The sequence below is a fragment of the Scyliorhinus torazame genome, chromosome 19 (assembly GCF_047496885.1).
Source record: "Scyliorhinus torazame isolate Kashiwa2021f chromosome 19, sScyTor2.1, whole genome shotgun sequence".
NCBI lineage: Eukaryota > Metazoa > Chordata > Chondrichthyes > Carcharhiniformes > Scyliorhinidae > Scyliorhinus > Scyliorhinus torazame.
In genome coordinates this window covers 92,832,795-92,858,322 of record NC_092725.1, presented here as the reverse complement: position 1 = coordinate 92,858,322, position 25,528 = coordinate 92,832,795, and the positions used below count along the sequence as shown (strand labels likewise).

General features: G+C 48.4%; 1 protein-coding gene across 1 annotated transcript in view; it reads right to left on the bottom strand.

Annotated features, from left to right (window-relative positions):
• pah (phenylalanine hydroxylase) overlaps positions 1–25,528 on the bottom strand; it is a 121,987-nt gene that overhangs the window by 26,785 nt on the left and 69,674 nt on the right. The window contains exons 6-9 of the mRNA XM_072484769.1: positions 18,870–19,066; positions 15,745–15,880; positions 7,506–7,575; positions 5,048–5,104 (exon numbers count right to left, since the gene is read on the bottom strand). Coding sequence (XP_072340870.1) covers positions 5,048–5,104; positions 7,506–7,575; positions 15,745–15,880; positions 18,870–19,066 — 460 coding nt within the window. The remainder of the gene's footprint in view (positions 1–5,047; positions 5,105–7,505; positions 7,576–15,744; positions 15,881–18,869; positions 19,067–25,528) is intronic.

Below are 25,528 nucleotides of genomic sequence, written 5' to 3'. Positions count from 1 at the left end.
CACAACACCACAACCAATGACAGAAAGATATAAAAGCACAGACACGACCCCCGGTGGTCAGTATTAGCTGCAGAGGAGAACCAGGACACATCTGTTACCAAACACACTCAGGGAGACAGCACGTGCAGAGTATCCAGAACGAACTGTATTATAAGAGTTATAATAAAATAGAGTTGTACCATATACAACTGTGTTGGCTCATCTGTGCACCAGAGCACCCAACACCACATGGTACAGGAGTGGATCGATACCTGCCGGCATACCTCAGTGTACACAGACAACCAGCAGTGCCCAGGCAAAATGATAGAGCTCCCGGTTCCGCAGCCGCTCCAGTGCTACGGCGATCTCTACGAAAACTGGCGGCGATTCCGGCAAATGTTCGAATTGTTCCTGGTGGCAGCTGAACTCCAAGACCTGGATGATAGCGAAAAGATTGAATTTCTCCTCACCATCGCCGGTGCAAGGGCAAGAGAAATATTCACAAGGTTCAGGTTCTTCAGGAGGCAGCAAAGGTACGATTACCAGGCAGTCCTGGACAAATTCTCCAAGTACTGTGAAGAAAACGCAATCCAATCGGCAAGTAAAGGTAAGAAAAGCTGCAGTACTCACCTCGTGGCTGGGATCCCGGAGCCCGAATTCCCAGAAGCCAAAATCCCGGGCCTGAGAGAAGGCTGGGTCGAGGTCGGCGGCCATCTTGCTAAAGGTATAACGCTAGCACAGTTGCGCGAGCAGTGCGCAGAACCGGAAGTTTCGTTTGCGCATGCGCGAGATGCTGCGCATGCGCAGTCAAGAAAACGGCCATCGGTAAAGGAACAGCGATCTGAGCATGCGCAGTCGCTTCCTACGTGCTACATACCGAGCGTCAGGATGTCAGAGGCCCCAGACTGCACCAATTTAAAAGGGAAATGTCCCAAATCCAATTTAAAAGGGAAACGTCCCAAATCAAAAAACAAAAATCTGTTAAAGCTGTAAAACAACCTTCCCTCACCTGGAATGACAGCACAGTGCCGCAAATTGACCCAGGAGATGAATTTGACCTCCGAAGAACCCTCCGACAAGCAGTTACCTACGCACAAGCCGATGATTCCGACCTTGAATACTTCGATGACGATCTTTACAGTGTTTCCGGACCTCGCGAGCCCAATGATAGCTCCGTGGTCCTATATGACTATGACTCGGACGAACCTTTCGTGTTGCACATTGGCGGCCCCCACATTGAATCCGACGCAGATGCGGATTCATTTTTCGGATTTGAGGATCTTCAATCCAGCAGATATGACGTTCCAACTTATCAGTACCGGATGATGCTGCAGCCTGACATTAACAGACAGGGAGCGGTGCAAGCACACGGAGAGTGCCCTGCTGCCACACAGAGCGTGGTCCACGTCCCGCTCAACGTTCCCGACTCTATGAAAGAAGACATGCAAGACTCCAGAGTGCAGTCCTCGCATGAACCAGAAGTGACTCCAGTGTCACAAGCTTCCACAGCAAGCTCGTGGACAGACTCTACAATTGCAGAACTGCAAGACTCCAGAGCACAGTCCTTGCACGGACAAGAAGTGACTCCAGTGTCACAAGCCTCCACAGAGAGCTCGTGGACAGCCTCCACGATAGAGGCAACGCAAGACTCCAGAGCGCAGTCCTTGCACGAACAAGAAGTGACTCCAGTGTCACAAGCCTCCACAGAGAGCTCGTGGATAGCTTCCACGATAGAAGCAACGCAAGACTCCAGAGCGCAGTCCTTGCACGAACAAGAAGTGACTCCAGTGTCACAAGCCTCCACAGAGAGCTCATGGACAGCCTCCACGATAGAAGCAACGCAAGACTCCAGAGCGCAGTCCTTGCACGAACAAGAAGTGACTCCAGTGTCACAAGCCTCCACAGAGAGCTCGTGGACGGACTCCACGATGGAAGGAACGCAAGACTCTAGAGCGCAGTCCTTGCAGGAACAAGACCATGAGGGTCTAGCAACCTCTCCTGACCAACCAGCGGCAGACGATGCAAGTCTGCCATGCTCACGTGAACAGCAAGAAGGCTATAACAGCCTACCATGCTCCACTACACAGCAGCATGAACATGACGGTCTCTCATGCTACAATGAAGGGCACAGCGCTGAAGACTGTTCAAGCCCAACTGAAGACAAGCCAAAGGAATCGCCTCGTCCAAGCCCGAAGAAAAAAGGTTTATGCGCTGACCTTCAGGATCATTATAGCCGAACAGAGATTAATAATGCTGCACGGCCACAGAAGGATGCTGAGGATTTGCTAACGAAATTAATTGAATGTTTAACTTGCAAGGAGCAGACTGAGAATTGCCAGTGTTTTAGTACGGATCGAAAAAATGGACAAGACATTGATCCTCAGGTAATGGAAATAACACAACCTGAATCATATCTACAGCAGGGACAAATGTCTCCCTTCAACACAACACCGCAAAATCCCAACTTCGGAGACCAGCAGTTAGTCAGTAATGACTCTTCAAACCTTGAGGGGAACATTAATTGCATTGAACCTATACACGCTCCACTGATTATTGAGCAGAACATTGGAGCAAGAATCCTGAGGACACCGACATAGAGTAGCCAGATAACGAATTTAAAACCCACAGCAGTTTCAAGTGAACCAAGTGTGCTTTCCACTAATGGTGAAGATGCAGATAAGGTCGACCCGATTATCCATTGTACCACACTAACCCCAGTGATTAAGCAGTTATGTATGGGGAGTATAATGTGGGCAATTGAGAACAGTAAAAGAGAGACTGTGACCATGCCAGTCCCAGCAAAATCAGACCCAGAGACCATGAAGGCATGTACATTAGACAAAGATACATATGAGGCACCTGAGAAGAAAAGTGAAACGGAATGTTCTTTGGAAAATAGTACAATGTCGATAGAAACATTGGATCCTATATTCGAGACCATACCTATGGGAGAATTTGGGGGTAATAAACAAGGTTCTGCAATGTCTGGAGGAAGATTTAAAATTCCAAAGAAGAAAAGCCCAAATGAAGGACAACGGCAAGACAATGACAGTCCACCGACATGGTGTGCACCACCAGATGAAAACTCTGACAATTTACCCAACCCTAGTGAACAGCAAGCTGCTAATGAGGATCTATCCACGGGATGTGAGACGAGTGACGACAGCATCCCACTTCCCATGCAAAAGGTGCAAGGTGACAGACCTCGCCTAGTGCGTACCGAGGCACTCGACGATCACGGTGGGACCACTGACGACTGCGGTGGCAGCGCACCGCTTCCACCCTCGATGGCTCGACGCTCTCCACTGGTTGGTGCATTCCTGCATGTTCCGACTCCAGAAGTGCAGCTTCAGGGAATCTCGGCTGCCTCCAGTGAACCTGTTGGGACTCCGGACGGGGGGCATCGACGGAAGGCAGACCGGACTCCAGATGGGGAGCAGCCAAGCGCCGACTCTGATTCGCGCACGCCAGACCTTGCTCCGGACGGGCGGTGTCGCGGCCTCGGTGATGGCACGCTCAGGGTGACGGCGGATGCCACGGCGACAGGGAATGGATCGCGTGGCAGTCCCACTGGGTCGGCAGTGGCAACCAGCACCGGCGGTCCAAGATGGACACACCAATTCGCGCCATCGCCAGACGTTGATGCGAGCAACAATTCTCTCTCCAAGGCGACATGCTTCGACGTTTCTCTGCGGAGTCGCCCTTCCGGCACAGCAGGTGGCCGGAACCAGCGTACACGGTCTCGGCCAACTTCCACATCTGGCACAGTCATCGCCTTGCATGATATTAGTGATGGTGCTACTTCGATGGCAACGACCCATCGGCTACAAGATGCCGTCCACCACAAACATAAAAAGAAAAAGACTCCACCTTGTTCCTGGCATGCAGGGCGGATGGATTGGTGCGTAGGCGCAATCAGCGAGCTTTGCGCCGCCTTCCACGCTCGCAACTGAACCGTACGCACACGCCGGATCCTCCACTGGTTCCCAAGGATGACTTCGTGGAGATGCCACGGATCATGCCCCTTCCATCGCCACCAGAACCAAACCACAGCCAAGGCACCACTAACAAAGATGTTGAATGTTATATTTGCACGAATAAAAAAACCAAGCACTGCACGAAGTACAACAAATGGTAAAGTAGAGACTTCGGCAACAGCATCACCTCCAACAGTCCAAGGTGAACCAGCGTGACCCCAAATCTCCACAGCTGAACCGGCTTGAGGACCAGCCCATTCTTGAGGCGGTCACCCATTAGACTGGACTTATAACGCTGTTCATACGTTCAAAAAGTCAAACACTTCTGTATTATAACCTGTTGTTGTTTATTGTTCCAGATATCGTCTGACCAGACCAATGTTCAAGTTTTTTTTTTCTCTCGCATCCAAGTTTTGTTATGGTACAACCTTGTTAGTGTGACGCACCCGACATCGCCCCATGTAAATAGTTACGTCATACACACACGCTGTACATAACACACACACACACTCTTCGATGCACTCACGACACAATTATATTTATAACCACGTAGGCACATATCTTTGTAAAAAGGGGGGATGTCATGATATTCAAACACACACATCATGATAGACACACCAACAGACAAATCAGAACACACAACACCACAACCAATGACAGAAAGATATAAAAGCACAGACACGACCCCCGGTGGTCAGTATTAGCTGCAGAGGAGAACCAGGACACATCTGTTACCAAACACACTCAGGGAGACAGCACGTGCAGAGTATCCAGAACGAACTATTATAAGAGTTATAATAAAATAGAGTTGTACCACATACAACTGTGTTGGCTCATCTGTGCACCAGAGCACCCAACACCACATTATGTTCAGTTGCAATAGTATTTAGAGCACAGGGACAGGCCATTCTGCCCAAATGGTTCGTGCTGGTGTTTACACTCCCCAAGAGTCTCCAATCGAAACCTAGCAGTATATCTTCCTATTCCTTTCCCCCTCACCTGTGCATCTAAACTCCATTAGGCATGGCAAAATTTAAATTTAAATTGCAGACAGACAGAAATGAAGAGAATTTAAGAGATCTCCTACATACCGTTGCCAGCTTCTCAATATATTCATCTGGAGCACCCAGGGAAGCAAGTCCTATTTCCTGTAGGAATCAGTAGGGAAAAACAACAAGGACTACTCAGTAACATTCCTTAAGTGAAAGGTTTATACCAGCTAAACACAAGAGAGATTCAGGTGATGATGGCCATTTGGAAATAAAGCTACCCAGTGTGCCCTCTATTAATGGTATATTCAATCATTCCTGGGTTTATTCCATCACTTTCCCACCTAACTCCATTCCTTGCTGATTGAAGAACCTTTTGTCCTCAATCAAAATTCAACCTTTTTTATGATAGCACCAACAGCTTGCAATTATATATCACCTTCAACTAACAGTTAATAAACACTTACTGTTAAACTATACAAGGCTCAGAATCTCTTCGTGGGACTTAATAAACGACACACATCTTTAGGGGGAGAGGGTGGCATAGTGGTATTGTCACTAGACGAGTAAACCAGAGACCCAGAGTAATGCTCTGAGGACCCAGGTCAAATCCCACCACTGCTGATGGTGAAATTTGAAAGTCTAATGATGACCATGAAACCATTGTCGCTTGTCGGAAAAACCCATCTGGTTCACTATTGTCCTTTAGGGAAAGAAATCTGCCATCCTTACCTGGTCTGGCCTACATGTCACTCCAGACCTATGGTAATGTGATTGACTCTTAACTGGCCTCTGAAATGGCCGAGCACTGGGTGTAGGAGAATTAGGCATGGCCAATAAAGAATGTCCTTACCATGGGCCGGATTCTCTGTTCTGAGACTATGTGTTGACGCCGGCGCAGGATTTGTGGAGTTCCATGTCAGCAAAACTGGCGCCGCACCTGGACAGATTCAGTGACCGTTGAGGGGCTAGCACCGGCGGCAAGTGGAACACAATCAATTCCGATGAGAATGTTGCGGGATTCGCCGGATTCGCAATTGACACTCAGAAGGCTGACAAGCTGCAGCCGCGTATACACACGCCCTACACACACCATTCCAACCAAGAAGATGGCAGCAAGGAGAACGGCCCCCAGATTCACCGCGCTGAGATGGATACCCTCCTGAACGCAGTGAAGGAGAGGCGGTTGACCCTGTACCCCAGCCCAGGAAGGAGGCTGCCAGCCGTTGCCATTTGCTATGCCTGGGTGCAGGTGGCAGAGGCGAGCGCCACCAGCAACACCGTCTGGACACCCAGCAGTGCTGCAAAAAAACCTGCACAATCTTCTCCGGGCGGCCATTATGAGTACGCAGCACTGTGCCCCTGACACCAAACCCCAGCCCACACACCCTCCATCTCCAACCCAGAGGGCCTCAGAAGAAAACTGGCAGATCTGCAGCCCCTCACTGTGGCAGAGCAGAGGGCTCTGGACGTGGTCAGCGGCCTGGAGGAAAGGGTGGTCGCCGAGGTGGAGATCGGCTGCGGGCAAGGAAGTGAGACACCGCTTAGTTGCGGTTTCCCAACACCACCCCACACCATGCTCACCCCCACACAACACCCACACCACATCCACATCACCCTCACCATCACCCCCACCCTCACACCACCCTCACCCCCATCCTCACACCCCCCCCAACACACCTGGCCAGTGGTCTAATCATGCATCTTGTCTTGTGTATTGCAGAACCTGCTGGTGATGGGGTGGGTTCATCCGGTGCCCCCCTCCCCCGGCCAGTGCCACAGCCGACCCCCCGTGAGTCGAGCAGTGAGGAGGAGGGCAGTTCAAAAGGCAGCCCTTGACCCGTGACCCAGGACACCCCGGAGCTCAAGTTCAAGGATGACACGGATTTCCCATCACAGCTGTCTCCAACACCCTCCACCATCCCAGAGACACTCACCTTGGTTGGGCACTTTAGTAAAGAGGCCACGGGGACACTATCTGGCGCATACCACACAGCTGGAGGTACTGTGGAGGCCTCTGGCCCTGTCGCACATCCCTGATGCCAAGGGTACTGTCGGCTGGCGCTGCCCTTGCCAGCAGTATGATCCACTGCCCCTGCCCGGCGCCCCTGTAGGGGCTCCAGTGGGCGTTGCCCTTGAGTGGACCACGTGATGCCCCGCAGGGGGTTAGGTGGGGGTGGCGGGGGTCAGTAGTATGACGGAGGGTGAGGTGCAGGGTTGGGAGAGTGGGGGCCATACCGGTGGTGGGTGGTCAGTGAGGTGCGCAGCCACCCCCTCCCTCCACCCCCACCCCAGCCAGCCTGGCTGGTGTCCGGCCCATCAGCCCAAAGTCCCGCTTGCCGCAATTTCGGTGCCGTAACCGATTCTCCGCCCATTTGTGTTTCCCGATTCCGGCGTCAGCTAACAGAGAATCCCGCCCCATGACTCTCTCATCCTGTGAATCAATAAAGGATAGTACAAGCGAGAGTGACGCAGTAAAACTAAGCCTCTTTGAAACAACTTTCTTCACATTAATAGTTTGAAATGTTCTGGGGTGTAATTTGAGGCATGGTTCACTGACCTGTGAAAATTGGGCAAATTTCGGGTCTGCAAAGAGTGGCACATGTCCCAGCAACTCATGACACACGTCCCTAAAGGTGGGTTACAACATATTAAAGGGTAAGATATTTACTGCATTAATGGGATAGAGGAACAGGGGGTACTAAAACACAAATCACTAATAGTAGGGACATCGGTTAATGAAGCCAGAAAAATTCAAGTCAAGCACTGTGGTTGATGTCTAGAGGGATAGAACTGAATTGTGTGAGATTACGCTAAACTTATATAAAACCTTGGGAAGACCACACGAAGTATTGTGAACAGTTCTTCGGCGGGATTCTCTGATCCTGAAGGTTAAGTGTTGATGCCGTCGTAAATGCCGTCGCCTTTCACGACGGCGTCAACATGCCCTCAGGACCAGTGATTCTGACCCCTACTGGAGGCCAGAATGGCACTGGAGCGACCCACGCCGCTTCAGCTGCCGATGCCAGCGCCAAATGGGTGGCGCGGGTGGGCACATGCGCAGACCAACCGGCGCGAATGCGCGCTTGCGCAAACTGACCGACACGGTTGCGCACATGTGTGGTGGTTCCTTTCTCCACGCCGGCCCTGACGCAACATGGCGTAGGGCTCCAGGGGCCGGCGCAGAACAAAAGAGGCCTCCAGCCTGAGAGGCCGGCCTGCCGATTGGTGGGCCCCGTTCGCGGGCCAGGCCACAGTGCCACTGGGGTCGGACCCTCCCGCACCAGGCCGCCCCCGGATGGATGCACTCTGAGGTCCCGCCGGGTAAGACCACACGTGGACAGCGCCGGCAGGACCTGGATTTTTTTAACGCCCGCTCGACCCATCCCGGGAAGAGAATCGGCGGGGGGGGGGGCGGGGGGGGGGGGCGCGTAGAGCGGCCGCAACCGGCGCCGCGCCAGCGCCATTGGCGCCGATTCTCCGCTCTTCAGAGAATCGGCGTCGGGGTGGCGTCGCGCAATTTGCGCCCGGCCTGCCGATTCTCCGACCCGACCTGGGCTGAGAGAACCCCACCCCTTTATCTCCATATTGCAAAAGTGATAGAGAGGCACAGGAGAAGATGCCAAAATATATCTGCAAAGGATGATATCAGAACTGAAGGGATTTAACTGTCAGGAAAGATTGATCAAACTGGGACTCTTGTCTCTAAGACAGAGAAAGTGGAGGGTTGACCTAATCGAGGCCTTTACAATTATTAAATGTAGAGTAGATGAAGTGAAGATATTTTCACTTGTGGGAGAGTTAAAAACTAGTGACCATAAATATAAGATTTGTCACTTATAAATCCAGTGGAAAATTCAGAATAAACTTATTTCCCAGAGAGTGGTGAGAATGTGGAACTCATTACCACAGATAGTGGTTGAGGTGAATATTAAAGATACAGTAAAGGGGAGGATGGATAAATGCATGAGGGTGAAAGAAATAGTTTATGTTGATGGAATTAGATGAAGAGGGTTGGGAGGAGACTCATGGGGAACATAAACACTGGTATAGACCAATTGGGCTGCATGGCATGTTTCTGTGTCCTAAATTCTGTATCATCCTTGTTCATGATTCTCATTGAAACACATAAAATTCTTAATGGTCTTTGTGGGCTTCCTGCTGAGGGGATGTTTCCCCTGGTTGGGGAGTGAAAGGTTTTACATCACAGTCTCAGATTAAGGGATTGACTATTTAGGAATGAGATGAGGATACATTTCTTCACAAAAGGTTGTGAATCTTTGCAAAATTCTCTAGCGGCGTAGACGCTCAGCCATTGAGTACATTCAAGACTGAGGCAGATAGATTTTTGGGCACTGAAGGAATTAAAGGACGATGAAGGTGGATTTGAAGTAGAAGATCAGCCATGATTGTATTGAATGATGAAGCAGGCTCGAATAGCCTCGTCGTGTTCCAATTTCTTACCGACATGTTCAAGAAAGGTAGAACTGGGGCGGGATTCTACTCTACCCGGCGCGGCGAGGGTTTCCGGCGTGATGGAGTGGCGGGAACCATTCCGGCGTCGGGCAACCCCAAAGGTGCTGACAGTTTCTGTCATGATATTTAGATCAACATATCATGGTGCAATCAAACACACACTGATGGACATGCAGTAGGACCAACCAACACACACATAACATCACAGCCAATCACCAGTGAGAGCACACACACTATAAAAACAGGGGACACTACAGTTCCCGCTCATTCCAGCAGCAGCCAGCTCAGAGCACCGAGCTCAGAGCCTGCCACTCAGACATTCACCATGTGCTGAGTGCCTCACCCAGATAGTAATAGGACAGGGTCCACAGATTAGCTGGTAATGCACGTACCCAAGTTAGCAGTGTGCTGGTATAGTTAAGTAGATAATAAAATTGAGTTACACCATCTCCAGCCGTGTTGGATCGTTTGTACATCAGAACACCCAACACGACATAATACCAGAAGTGGACGCAAGCCAGCGCCTGTGAAACCTACCTGCAACGTATCAGCAATCCGCCGTCCTGCACCATGGAGAACATCAACCCGCCGCCGCCGCTCCGAATCGCTGGCAATCTCGGGGTCAATTGGAAACTGTTCAAGCAGCGCTTCCAACTCTTCCTCGAGGCCACAGACAGGGAGAATGCATCGGACACCAGGAAGATTGCCCTTCTTCTCTCCACGGCGGGGCAACAAGCCATCCACATCTTTAACTCCCTTACATTTACGGACGGCGAGGACAAAACCAAATGTGAGACAGTGCTCCTGAAGTTCGCCGAACACTTCAGCGTTGAAGTAAACGAGAGCTTCGAGAGGTACCTGTTCCAACAGCACCTGCAAGGTAAGGACGAACATTTCCAGTCTTACTTAACACACCTCCGCATCCTAGTGCAGTGCTGGGACCACCTCTGACTCCATGATACGCGACCAGATAGTTTTCGGAGTCATGTCGGACACCCTGCGCCAGCAGCTCATTCGGGTCAAGCAATCACCCTGGCAACTGCCGTCAAGACCTGCGTCCTGCATGACAATGCCACCAGCCGGTACTCACACATCCAGGCGGCCGAAACGGTGCAGCACAGGCCCCACGAGGCTGAGCGGGTCCAGACGATCGACTAGCTCCCGGGCCGCAGCCTGGAGGAGTCCAAGAACAAGCTGTCCCCGAGTCCAATGCACCAGCCGCTGTCAGTGCACAGCATTGATCCGGATGACGAGTGGTGTGCCACCCTGACGGTCAACCGATCATAGATCAGATTCCGCCTGGACACTGGTGCCTCCGTCAATCTCCTTGCATGGTCAGCATTCCAGACCCTGAAGGTTAAACCACCTATTCTGCCATCCAACTGTCAACTCGTTGACTATAATGGCAACGTCATCCCCGCCACGGGGTCGTGCCAGCTCGAAGTGACACACAACTCACGTAAAGCTACACTACCATTCGGAATCGTGGGCTCCTCAAAGGACTTTCTGCTAGGCGCACAGGCGTGCAAAATCCTCCACCTCGTTCGGCGTGTACACTCTCTCTCTCCAGAAGGCTCGTCTGATTTCCCTGATGCAGACTTTAGGGCGCAGCTCAACTCAATCCTCACGCACAACCAGGATGTTTTCGAGGGCATGGGCACACTGCCCTACACGTACAAAATCCGGCTTAAACAGGATGCCACCCCGGTAGTTCACGCACCTCGCAGGTTCCCAGCACCCCTCAAGGACTGCCTCAAGCAGCAGCTGCAGGACCTTCAGGACCAAGGAGTGCTTTCCCAGGTAACGGAGCCGACTCCATGGGTCAGCTCCATGGTGTGCGTCAAGAAGCCTTCCGGCGAGCTCCGGATCTGTATAGACCCGAAAGACTTAAATCGCAACATAATGAGGGAACACTACCCCATACCCAAACGTGAGGAAATCACGTGCGAGATGGCTCGGGCAAAAATATTCACCAAGCTTGATGCCTCGAAGGGTTTTTGGCAGATTCAATTGGATCAGTCCAGCAGGAAGCTGTGCACTTTCAACACTCCATTTGGCAGATACTGCTACAATAGGATGCCATTTGGCATCATATCGGCCTCTGAAGTGTTCCATCGCATCATGGAACAGATGATGGAGGGCATCGAAGGGGTGCGCGTCTATGTAGATGACATAATTATTTGGTCCAGTACACCGCAGGAGCACATCAGTCGCCTCCAGCGCGTCTTTAAACGGATACGGGACCAAGCCTTGCGTCTTAACCGAGTCAAATGCTCTTTTGGACAAACCGAGCTGAAGTTCCTGGGGGACCACATCTCCCAGTTGGGGGTGCGGCTGGATGCCGACAAGGTGGCAGCCATCACGGCCATGCAGAAGCCCACAGACAAGAAGGCGGTGCTACGCTTTCTCGGAATGGTCAACTTCCTGGGGAAGTTCATCCCCAACCTTGCTTCCCACACTGCAGCTCTCCGGCACCTTGTCAGGGAGACAACTGAATTCCAGTGGCTTCCCACCCACCAGCGTGAATGGGAGGAGCTCAAGGTCAAGCTCACCACCGCCCCGGTACTGGCGTTTTTCGATCCTGCAAGGGAGACAAAAATCTCGACTGACGCCAGCCAGTCCGGCATTGGGGCGGTGCTCCTGCAAAGGGGATGACACCTCATCATGGGCCCCAGTCGCCTATGCGTCATGGGCCATGACCCCCACAGATCAGCGCTATGCGCAGATTGAAAAGGAGTGCCTAGGCCTGTTGACTGGCGTTGACAAGTTCCACGACTATGTGTATGGCCTTCCGCAGTTCACCGTGGAGACTGGGCATTGAGAAGTGCCAACGGAGGGCCCGAGAGGCTGTGTACTGGCCGGGAATAAGTAAGGACATTGCTAACACTGTGCTCAATTGCCCCACCTGTCAGTGGTTTCAGCCGGCACAACCCCGTCAGACACTTCAGCCCCATGACTTGGTCACGTCCCCCTGGTCGAAGATGGACGTGGACATGTTCCATGCACTCGGCAGGGAATACATCATCATCATCGGCTACTTTTCCAGCTATCCAGAGGTCATACGTCTGCACGACACCACGTCATCGGCTGTCATCCGGGCCTGCAAAGAGACCTTTGCTCGCCACGGCTTTCCGCTCACCGTGATGTCAGACAATGGCCCCTGCTTTGCGAGTCAGGAATGGTCTTCCTTCGCCAGCTCATACAACTTCACACACGTGACGTCCAGTCCTCTGCATCCTCAGTCGAATGGCAAAACAGAAAAGGGCGTCCATACCGTTAAAAGGCTCCTCTGCAAGGCTGCTGATGCAGGATCTGACTTCTGCCTCACCTTGCTGGCCTATCGCTCGGCCCCACTGTCCACGGGCCTATCGCTGGCCCAGCTGCTTATGGGTCGCACCCTCAGGACCAGACCTCGACCATGCTCCGGTACATCGGCGGATGCAGCAACAGCGTGAGCAACAAAAGGCGACACATGATGTTCGGGCGACTGATCTTCCTGCCCTGGCACCTGGAGATAATGTCCGCATACACCTTCCGGAGGGCGGCTGGTCGGCAACCGCTGAGGTTCTCCGACAGATAGCTCCCCGCTCGTTCCTGGTTCGTCTGCCTGATGGCTCCATTCGCCGCCGCAATCAGCGTGCCCTTCGTCTGGTTCCGCGCTCGCTACGTGATCCTGCACCGGTGCCACGCCCTCCTGTTGTCCCTGCAATGGACTTTGTTGACCTTCTGGACACCCTGCATCCTCCTCACTCGACCGTGGCCCGGCCCATTCCTCAGCCGGTGGATCCTGACCCATCCTTGAGGCGGTCAACCCGAATTTGTCGCCCATCTGAGAGACTTAATTTATGAACCTTTACATATTGGACTCACTGACTTGTTCTGACATACTGTTTTTGTCTTTTTGCCATACTGTTTAAGATTTTGTTATTGTTTGTTAATGACATTGGTTTCGTTCTTGGTGTAACATAGTTAGTTTCTGCACCTGGCACCTTCCTGTGTATATAGTATAGCCACATGTACATATTGTTGTAAATATTGCACACACATGATTAGATGCACTCACCACACTTCTTTATTTATTATCATGTAGGCACATATTCTTTGGGAAAAGGGGGGATGTCATGATATTTAGATCGGCATAACATTAAGTAGTTAAGTAGTTAATAAAATTGAGTTACACCATCTCCAGCCGTGTTGGATCGTTTGTACATCAGAACACCCAACACGACAGTCTCCGCACCTTTACTAGGGGGCATAGGTTTAAGGTGAGAGGGGCAAGGTTTAGAGTAGATGTATGAGGCAAGTTTTTTACACAGAGGGTAGTGGGTGCCTGGAACTCGCTACCGGAGGAGGTGGTGGAAGCAGGGACGATAATGACATTTAAGGGGCATCTTGACAAATACATGAATAGGATGGGAATAGAGGGATACGGACCCAGGAAGTGAAGAAGATTGTAGTTTAGTCGGGCAGCATGGTCGGCACGGGCTTGGAGGGCCGAAGGGCCTGTTCCTGTGCTGTACATTTCTTTGTTCTTTGTTCTTTTGTTCTTAGGGGCTAAGCCTTCACCTTGAGGGGCTAGGCCCGCACCGGAACAGTTTCCGCTACACCTGCCGGCGGGAAAGGCCTTTGGCGCCATGCCAGCCTGGGCCGAAAGGTCAGCGGCTGCTGACGTCATCCATGCGCAGGGGAGGGGGTCACTTCCGCCTCTGCCATAGTGAAGACCATGGCGAAGGGGGAAGAAAAAGAGTGCCCCCACGGCTCAGGCCCGCCCGCGGATCGGTGGGCCCCGATCGCGAGCCAGGCCACCGTGGGGGCACCGGCGTGGGGTCGGAGAATCCCGCCCCTGATGTTTGAATAGATCAGGCAGATTGTGCTAAATATCTGAATTTAGATGAATTTTCCTCCCCACTATTTTCAGCTGAGTACTTCCTGTGTCCCACCAACTGCATGGAAATATTTAGCATGTTTATTGACCTCTTTTGCAATAGACTTTTGGCAAATAGTCTTAGATGAAGTCAATGTGCAAGCGGATGCTGTAAGGTGAACGGGATAATGAAAGGAAAGGAAGTGAAGGAGAGGAAAGATAAATTTTAATTTATTTAAAAAGTTAGCAAATACAGAGGACATCTGAAAATGTTGGTTGTGGCTCAGTGTGCCAAACTCTTGCTTCTTCAGTCAGAATGTCATAGGTCCAAGTCCCACTCTAAAGACTTGAGAACAAGTTCTAAATTGACACATCCTGTGCAGTACTGAGGGCTCAACACTGCTCCAATGTAGTTTTTCAGTTACAAAATCGCATGGCACTATTTGGAGAGCCTACAGTGGAAGAATGATATTTCAAAATTAATTCTTGGAACCTTGATGTTGATGGCTAGGCCTGCATTTATCGTCCATCCCCTAGTTGCCAATATGGAGGTGGTGCTGTCCCAGCTTCTTCAACCACTGTGTGAAGATGTTCCAGTGGTGGGAGGGAGTTCCAGGATTTTGACCATAAGGAACAGTGATATAGTTCCAATTCAGAATGGTGTGTGACTTGGAGGGGAATTTGTAGGTGGTGGTGTCCCCTTGCATCTGTTGCCCTTGTTCTTCCAGGTCACAAATTACTAAAATCAATGGTCAGGAATACTGCTATTTTTGTGTTAGCTTAGGGGAACAATACAATATTGAAATAGCCAGCCCTTTCAAACACACGCATGGAATAATGGCCGGCACGGTGGCACAGTGGTTAGCAGTGCTGCCTCACAGCACCAGGGACCTGGGTTCAATTCCAACCTTAGATGACTGTGTGGAGTTTGCACTTTCTCCCCATGTCTGCGTGGGTTTCCTCCAGGTGCTCTGGTTTCCTCCCACAGTCCAAAGGTGTGCAGGTTAGGTAGATTGGCCATGCTAAATTGCACCTTACCATCCAAGGATGTGTAGGTTAGGTAAGGTTACCATAAGACCATAAGACATAGGAGCAGAATTAGGCCACTCGGCCCATCGAGTCTGCTCTGCCGTTCAATCATGGCTGATATTTTCCTCATCCCCATTCTCCTGCCTTCTCACCATAACCCCTGATCCCCTTATTAATCAAAAATCTATCATTTTTGTCTTAAAGACACTCAGTGATTTGGCCTCCACAGCCTTCTGCGGCAAAACGTTCCACAGTTACGCGGATGGAGTGGGCCTAGGTAGGGGGCTCTTTCAGAGGGTCAGTGCAGACTTGATGAGCTGAATAACCTCCTTCTGCACTGTAAGAATTCTATGGTAATTTCACTTTGGAAGGTCCAAGATTTCATTTGGCTGCTAACAACAAAGCTAGCCCATTAAAACAGGATACTTACGGTTCTGGTGTGTACATCGGTTTCAATCCATGTCGAATGTACTGTGTGGAATGAAAGACTCGGAATGCGAGACCTGCCAGGAAATCCCGGGAGGACAGGAGACCAGCCACAGGACGCAGACGGAACCCCGTGCAAGCTTTAGACCATGAAATAAAAGTCAGGAGTCATTTTCTGTCTGTCTCTGAAGCATTTCTCCTTCAATTAGCAACTAGCAAAATGCATCAATATCAGAAAAATGTCAATTGGCAAGGCTTTGATCTTTGGATGAATTACATTTTTCATCACTTAAATTTTCCTGATTTGAATCTCACTTTTCACCTATCATGAATTTGTGGAACATTCAAACTTTATATAAAAATCTCCATCAGATCCAATTGATCCAAAACTGTTGCTCCTATCCTATCTCACAATAAGTCCAATTTATCCATTATCACCGGTGCTCCCTGACCTACACTGGCTCCTGGTCTTCCAATGCCCTATTATAATGTTCTTCACCTGGTCTGGAAATCCCTCCATGGCTTTTCTCTTCCCTATCATCAGTAACCTCTTCCTGTCCTACAACACTCCAAGACCTTTGCATCCCGCAATTCTGGCTTGTTGCGCATGTCCGATTTTAATCACTCTCCTATTGTGAAGAAGGAAGAAGGAGGCCTATGTGAAGATGAGGAGTGAAGTTTCAGTTGGGGCGCTTGATAGTTACAAGGTAGCAAGGAAGGATCTAAAGAGAGAGCTAAGATGAGCAAGGAGGGGACATGAGAAATATTTGGCAGGTAGGATCAAGGAAAACCCAAAAGCTTTCTATAGGTATGTCAGGAATAAAAGAATGACTAGGGTAAGAGTAGGGCCAGTCAAGGACAGGGATGGGAAGTTGTGTGTGGAGTCTGAAGAGATAGGCGAGATACTAAATGAATATTTTTCGCCAGTATTCACTCAGGAAAAAGAGAATAATGTGGAGGAGAATGCTGAGACCCAGGCTATTAGAATAGATGGCATTGAGGTACGAAGGGAAGAGGTGTTGGCAATTCTGGACAGGCTGAAAATAGATAAGTCCCCGGGGCCTGATGGGATTTATCCTAGGATTCTCTGGGAAGCCAGGGAAGAGATTGCTGGGCCTTTGGCTTTGATTTTTACGTCATCATTGGCTACAGGAATAGTGCCAGAGGACTGGAGGATAGCAAATGTGGTCCCTTTGTTCAAGAAGGGGAGTAGAGACAACCCCGGCAACTATAGACCGGTGAGCCTCACATCTGTTGTGGGTAAAGTCTTGGAGGGGATTATAAGAGACAAGATTTATAATCATCTAAATAGGGATAATATGATTAGGGATAGACAGCATGGCTTTGTGAAGGGTAGGTCATGCCTCACAAACCTTATCGAGTTCTTTGAGAAGGTGACTGAACAGGTAGACGAGGGTAGAGCTGTTGATGTGGTGTATATGGATTTCAGTAAAGCGTTTGATAAGGTTCCCCACGGTAGGCTATTGCAGAAAATACGGAGGCTGGGGGTTGAGGGTGATTTAGAGATGTGGATCAGAAATTGGCTAGCTGAAAGAAGACAGAGGGTGGTGGTTGATGGGAAATGTTCAGAATGGAGTTCAGTTACAAGTGGCGTACCACAAGGATCTGTTCTGGGGCCGTTGCTGTTTGTCATTTTTATCAATGACCTGGAGGAGGGCGCAGAAGGGTGGGTGAGTAAATTTGCAGACGACACTAAAGTCGGTGGTGTTGTCGACAGTGCGGAAGGATGTAGCAGGTTACAGAGGGACATAGATAAGCTGCAGAGCTGGGCTGAGAGGTGGCAAATGGAGTTTAATGTAGAGAAGTGTGAGGTGATTCACTTTGGAAGGAATAACAGGAATGCGGAATATTTGGCTAATGGTAAAGTTCTTGGAAGTGTGGATGAGCAGAGGGATCTCGGTGTCCAAGTACATAGATCCCTGAAAGTTGCCACCCAGGTTGATAGGGTTGTGAAGAAGGCCTATGGAGTGTTGGCCTTTATTGGTAGAGGGATTGAGTTCCGGAGTCAGGAGGTCATGTTGCAGCTGTACAAAACTCTGGTACGGCCGCATTTGGAGTATTGCGTACAGTTCTGGTCACCGCATTATAGGAAGGACGTGGAAGCTTTGGAGCGGGTGCAGAGGAGATTTACCAGGATGTTGCCTGGTATGGAGGGAAAATCTTATGAGGAAAGGCTGATGGACTTGTTTTCGTTAGAGAGAAGAAGGTTAAGAGGAGACTTAATAGAGGCATACAAAATGATCAGGGGGTTAGATAGGGTGGACAGTGAGAGCCTTCTCCCGTGGATGGAAATGGCTAGCACGAGGGGACATAGCCTTAAACTGAGGGGTAATAGATATAGGACAGAGGTCAGAGGTAGGTTCTTTACGCAAAGAGTGGTGAGGCCGTGGAATGCCCTACCTGCAACAGTAGTGAACTCGCCAACATTGAGGGCATTTAAAAGTTTATTGGATAAGCATATGGATGATAATGGCATAGTGTAGGTTAGATGGCTTTTGTTTTTTGACTTCCCATGTCGGTGCAACATTGTGGGCCGAAGGGCCTGTACTGCGCTGTATCGTTCTATATTCTATGTTCTATTGGCAGCATAGAATCCCTACTGTGCAGAAGAAGGTATTCGGTCCATTGGGTCTGCACCAACACTCTGAAAGAGCACCCTACCTAGGCCCACTCCCCCACCCTATCCTCACCTAACCTTTGCACACTAAGCGGCAATTTAGTATCGCCAATCCACCTAACCTGCACATCTTTGGACTGTGGGAGGAAACCGGAGCACCCGGAGGAAACCGACGCAGACACAGGGAGAAAATGCAAACTCCACACAGACAGTCACCCCAGGTTGGAACTGAACCCGGATCCCTGGCACTGTGAGTCAGCAGTGCTAACCACTGTGCCACCGTACCAAACCCTAACTTCTGAATTAACTCCCTAAACCTTTCCACCCCTCCTCCAGGGTTGACCAAGTGTTTGGTACCTGTTTTGAAATCCCTTTGTGCATCTCTGTTAAATTTATGGCTGAATATGACAGCTGTGAAGAACCTTGGGAAGTTTTACTATGCTAAAGGCACCATATAAATACAAATTATTTGTTTTCTCTTTATTACTCACATTGTAAGAACTTGGAGACATCCTCAAGTTGTGGAATGTTCCGCTCCCGATAGCCACAGTACTGTTCCAGCAATGGAAACACGCGATTGTGTTCGCGACATGCATAGGTTGGGTAGAGCGTCTTCAATTCTCGAAATACAATACTCCAGGTTTTCCTCTCATCCTCTGTATATTCCACTCTGGGAATCACATCGCCACTTTGATAAGACAGAACGACAAATTTATCAAATGAAAATCGCTTATTGTCACGAGTAGGCTTCAATGAAGTTACTGTGAAAAGCCCCTAGTCGCCACATTCCGGCGCCTGTTCGGGGAGGCTGGTACGGAAATTGAACCGTGCTGCTGGCCTGCCTTAGTCTGCTTTAAAAGCCAGCGCTTTAGCCCAGTGCACTAACATCAAACGTGCCACAAGCTGAAAAAGTGTTGCCTCCAATTGCTACAATTTTTGCATGAATAATAACCACACTTCTAGAAACATAGGAACAGTAAGAAGCCATTCATACCCTCAAACCTGTTCTGTCATTTAACCAAATCATGGCTGATCTGAAACTCCAGTTACTTCCCTTGGCTCCATATCCTGACCCTATGAAACTCTGTCATCCTCAGTTTTGAAATTTGCAATTGGCAATACCCACCCACTTTGCAGCAACAACATTTTATTGGTGAAGGGTTTCCACTACCAGAGGTACTTCCTGATATCGCCACTCCAACTTTAAGGTTATACAAGTGGAGAGTATTCCATCACACTTCTGATTTGCACCTTGGCGATGGTGGTCAGGCTTTGGGGGCCAGGAGGTGAGCTATCTGCAGAATTCCCAGCCTGATACCAGTCCTTGTGGTTACAGTTTTTATATGGCTTGTCAAGTTCAGCTTCTGGTCAAGAGCAACCCCCAGAATTTTAAAGGTGTCAGATTCTGTGATGGCAATGGCATTGAATGTTACAATCTCACATGTTGGGCATGGCTATTGCCTGACACTCATGTAACGCAAATATCTTGCCACTCATCAACCCATGCCTGGATGTTATATTTCTATTATGTCCCTTTGAAATCTGCTGATCAGTACTTGTGACTTTGTCAGTTTGGATCTTGATGTTTTCTCCTTTGTACATCAGGTGCTGCAACTGATGTTGCCCTCAAAGACCAACTAGGCTCAATTAAGGAAAGGACCACTGTGAGAGAAGAAAATCTTGAAGGGGAAGGGGGCTACACGGTAGCATCGTGGGTATCACTGTTGTTCCACAGCTCCGGGATCCCTGCGGTCCTGTGATTTAGTAATTCAATTAACCTCCCACATATACGGCGTCATTCTCTGACCCCCCGCCGGGTCGGAGAATGGCCGTTGGCCGCCGTGAATCCCGCCCCCGCCCCCGCCGAAGTCTCCGCTCCCGGAGATTGGGCGGGGGCGGGAATCCGGCCGCGCCGGTTGGCGGGACCCCCCGCTGGATTCTCCGGCCCGTATGGGCCGAAGTCCCGCCCAGGAATTGCCTGTCCCGCCGGCGTAAATCAAACCTGGTATTTACCGGCGGGACCAGGCGGCGTGGGCGGGCTCCGGGGTCCTGGGGGGGGGGGCGCGGGGCGATCTGACCCCGGGGGGTGCCCCCACGGTGGCCTGGCCCGCGATCGGGGCCCACCGATCCGCGGGCGGGCCTGTGCCGTGGGGGCACTCTTTCCCTTCTGCCTCCGCTACGGCCTCCACCATGGCGGAGGCGGAAGAGACTCTCCCCACTGCGCATGCGCGGGAAACTGACAGCGGCTGCTGACGCTCCCGCGCATGCGCCGCATTTCCGCGCCAGCTGGCGGGGCAACAAACGCCATTTCTGCCATCTGGCGGGGCGGAAATCCCTCCGGCGTCGGCCTAGCCCCTCAATGTTGGGGCTAGGCCGCCAAAGATGCGGAGACTTCCGCACCTTTTTGCCGGCGCGATGCCCGTCTGATTTGCGCCGGCTTTGGCGCCAGTCGGCGGGCATCCCGCCGTTGGGGGAGAATTTCGCCCATAGTGTTTTTGCACACAATAATCCCTTCAAAATCCAGAAATTAAAAGGCTGACAACTTCCCAATCTACTCCGAGCAGCATGGTAGCACAGTGGTTAGCACTGTTGCTTCTCAGCGCCAGGGTCCCAGGCTCGATTCCCGGCTTGGGTCACTGTCTGTGTGGAGTCTGCACGCTCTCCCTGTGTCTGCGTGGGTTTCCTCCGGGTGCTCCAGTTTCCTCCCACAAGTCCCAAAAGACGTGCTATTAGGTGAATTGAACATTCTGAATTCTCCCTCTGTGTACCCGAACAGGAGCCGGAATGTGGTGACTAGGGGCTTTTCACAGTAACTTCATTGCAGTGTTAATGTAAACCTACTTGTGATAATAAAAAATTATTTTAAAAGGCCATTTTAGGACCCTCTAGACATGTATGCCAACTTGGGTTTATTAGCAGTTCCATTGTTGGAGAACAGTTCTGGGTATGATAAGCTTGGCTGGTGATTAAATTGAGCCGCATAAGGGGCGGCATGGTGTCGCACTGTTTATGACTGCTGCCTCACAGTGCACATTATCCCCATGCTTGCGTGGGTTTCACCCCCACAACCCAAAAGATGTGCAAGGTAGGTGAATTGGCCTTGCTGAATTGCCCCTTAATTAGAAAGAAATAATTGTCTGTATTAAATTTATAAAACATTTGTGCGGCATAAATATTGACAGAATGTGACAAAAGGGAAAAAGCTTCTCAGTCAAGAAGCTGAATAAGTGAAGAAACACCATCAGTAAAGTACAAAGTATACAAAAGGTTATCAAAAGACAATTGACTGGAAACAAAGAGCAATGGTTGGCTGTTTTTTGAGCTGGAGGGAGATTTGCAGTGGAATTCCCCAGGGGTCGGTTTTGGGACTCCTGCTTTACCTCATATATATTAATTATCTCCATCTTGGTATAAAGGGAAACATTTCAAAATTTTCAAACAATAAAAAACTTGGAAGCACTGTGAGGAAGACAGTGAAAAATTTTAAAAGGGCATCGACAAGTTGGTGGGTTGGGCAGAAAGATGGGAGATGAAGTTCAATGAGGAGAAATATGAGGTGATTCATTTTGACAGGAAGAACATGGGGAGACAATATAGAAGAAAAGGTAAAATTGTAAAAAAGTTGCAACGACAGAGGAATCTGGGTGAATGTGTGCATAAATCATTAAAAGTGCCATGGCAGATTGAGAGCATGATTAATAAAGCATACACTATCCTGGGATTTGTTAATCCTTTGTTGCAACATTTCTTTGAGTCTGTGAGGATGGACATAAAGATTTTTTTTTTTTTAATTTGCTTTCTCTATGTGATGTAAGTCTAAATTAAGTGTTAAAATGAATGCTCACACCAGGATAGAATCTCCGAATGGACAATGAACACACGCGCACACACTACTTTCACACAGATCTTGACCAGTAGGATTTCTGTTGATCAGAAACTGAACTGAACCAGCGAAGAACTGGACAGTAACTCACCTCCTGACTCACCAAAGTCTGTCCACCATCGACAAGGCACAAGTCAGGTGTTTGATTGCCTGGACCTGTGCAACTCCAACATAACTCAAGAAACTCAACACCATCCAGGACAAAGCAGCCCGGTTGATTTGCACTCCTTCCAGAATAATAACATTCTCTCCCTCTACCACTGGCAAACATTGACAGCAGGGTGTACCATTTATAGGGTGCACTGCAGCAAGGTTCCTTTGACGGCATCACCCAAACTTGTGAACATCTATCACCTAGAAGAAGCTGAACAGCAGGCACAGGGGAACACCATCACCTGTAAGTTCCCCTCCAAGCCACACAGTATCCTGACTTCGAACTATACCACTGTTCCTTCACTTCCGCTGGGTCAAAATGCTGAAAAACCCTCCCAAACAGCGTGTGACCACATGGTTAGTAATGGTTTAAGACAAAATGTCACTACCTATTTCTATGGATTATAAGTTAGGGTGGGTATCCAATGCTGGCCTTACCAGTGACATCTACAACCTGTCAATTAAAAATACTTTATAAAACGCATATTGGTGCTGTGGGCATAAAGATTTGATTGTCTGGTTTGTTGTCCTCACAGTTTTCAAACCATTAGGAGCATAACATCGGGAATGTCACAAATCAGACATGTCAGATTCAATTTTCAGTTCCCACTGAGGAAGGATACACTGGTGCAACGCAGATGCAGAGGAATGTTATCAGGGCTTAAAGTGATAGGTTATGAGGATGGGTTGCTAAACTTGGCTGAGTTTAGAAGATTGAGGGGTGGTCTGATTGAGGTGTTTAAAATGATAAAGGGAAATTATTTGATAGATACAGATAAACTAGCTCTGCTGGTGGTAGGAACATACACAGAGCAGAATTATAAAATTGAAGCCACTGAGCAATGAAATCAGGAGGTTAAGTAAGGTTGAAATTGGTAGATTGCTGTTGTATAAGGAAATCAAAGGATTTGGAGCAAAAACTGACCAACGGAGTTGATACACAGACCAGCCATAATTTAATTGAATGTTAGAATAGATTAGCAATGATCTAACTATATGTTGGAATAGATTAGCCATGATATAATCGAATGTTGGAATAGATTAGCCATGATCTAATCAAACGTTGGAATTGATTAGCCATGATATAATTGAATGTTGGAATAGATTAGTCATGATGTAATCGAATGTTGGAATATATTAGCCATGATCTAATCGAATGTTGGAATAGATAAGTCATGATCTAATCGAATGTTGGAATATATTAGCCATGATCTAATTGAATGTTGGATTAGGCCAGCCATGGTCTAACTGAGCATTTAGATAGACAAGCCATGATTTAATCAAATGTTGGAATATATTAGCCATGATTTAATCAAATGTTGGAATAGATTAGCTATAATCTAATCGAATGTTGGAATAGATTAGTCATGATCTAATCGAATGTTGGAATAGATTAGCTATAATCTAATCGAATGTAGGAATGGATTAGCCGTGATCTAATCGAATGTTGGAATAGTGTGGCCATGATCTAATCAAACGTTGGAATAGATTAGTCACTTTCTAATCGAATGTTGCAATAGATTAGCCAAGGTCTCATTGAACATTGGAATAGATTAGCCATGATCTTATTGAATTTTGGATAGATTAGCTCTAATCTAATCGAGCATGAAAATGAAATGAAAATCGCTTATTGTCACAAGTAGGCTTCAATGAAGTGACTGTGAAAAGCCCCTAGTCGCCACATTCCGGCGCCTGTTCGGAGAGGCTGGTACAGGAATTGAACCGTGCTGCTGGCCTGCCTTGGTCTGCTTTAAAAGCCAGCGATTTAGCCCATAAACCAGCATTGGAATAAATTAACCATCATCTGATCAAACGTTGGAATAGATCAGCTATGATGTAATCGGATTTTTGGAACAGACAGCTATGAGGTAATCGAACATTGGAATTAATCAGCTATGATCTAATTGAATGTTGGAATTGATCAACTATAATCTAATTGAAGGTTGGGATTGATCAACTATGATCTAATTGAAGGTTGGGATTGATCAACCATGATCTAATTGAAGGTTGGGATTGATCAACTATAATCTAATTGAAGGTTGGGATTGATCAACTATAACCTAATTGAAGGTTGGGATTGATCAACTATGATCTAATTGAAGGTTGGGATTGATCAACCATGATCTAATTGAAGGTTGGGATTGATCAACCATGATCTAATTGAAGGTTGGGATTGATCAACTATAATCTAATTGAAGGTTGGGATTGATCAACTATGATCTAATTGAAGGTTGGGATTGATCAACCATGATCTAATTGAAGGTTGGGATTGATCAACTATAATCTAATTGAAGGTTGGGATTGATCAACTATAACCTAATTGAAGGTTGGGATTGATCAACTATGATCTAATTGAAGGTTGGGATTGATCAACCATGATCTAATTGAAGGTTGGGATTGATCAACTTTAATCTAATTGAATGTTGGGATTGGTCAACTATGATCTCATTGAAGGTTGTGATAGATCAACTATAATCTAATTGAAGGTTGGGATTGATCAACTATGATCTAATTGAAGGTTGGGATTGATCAACCATGATCTAATTGAAGGTTGGGATAGATTAACTATAATCTAATTGAAGGTTGGGATTGATCAACTTTAATCTAATTGAAGGTTGGGATTGATCAACTATGATCTAATTGAAGGTTGGGATTGATCAACCATGATCTAATTGAAGGTTGGGATTGATCAACTATGATCTAATTGAAGGTTGGGATTGATCAACTTTAATCTAATTGAAGGTTGGGATTGATCAACTATGATCTAATTGAAGGTTGGGATTGATCAACCATGATCTAATTGAAGGTTGGGATTGATCAACCATGATCTAATTGAAGGTTGGGATTGATCAACTATAATCTAATTGAAGGTTGGGATTGATCAACTTTATTCTAATTGAAGGTTGGGATTGATCAACTATGATCTAATTGAAGGTTGGGATTGATCAACTATGATCTAATTGAAGGTTGGGATTGATCAACCATGATCTAATTGAAGGTTGGGATTGATCAACTATGATCTAATTGAAGGTTGGGATTGATCAACTTTAATCTAATTGAAGGTTGGGATTGATCAACTATGATCTAATTGAAGGTTGGGATTGATCAACCATG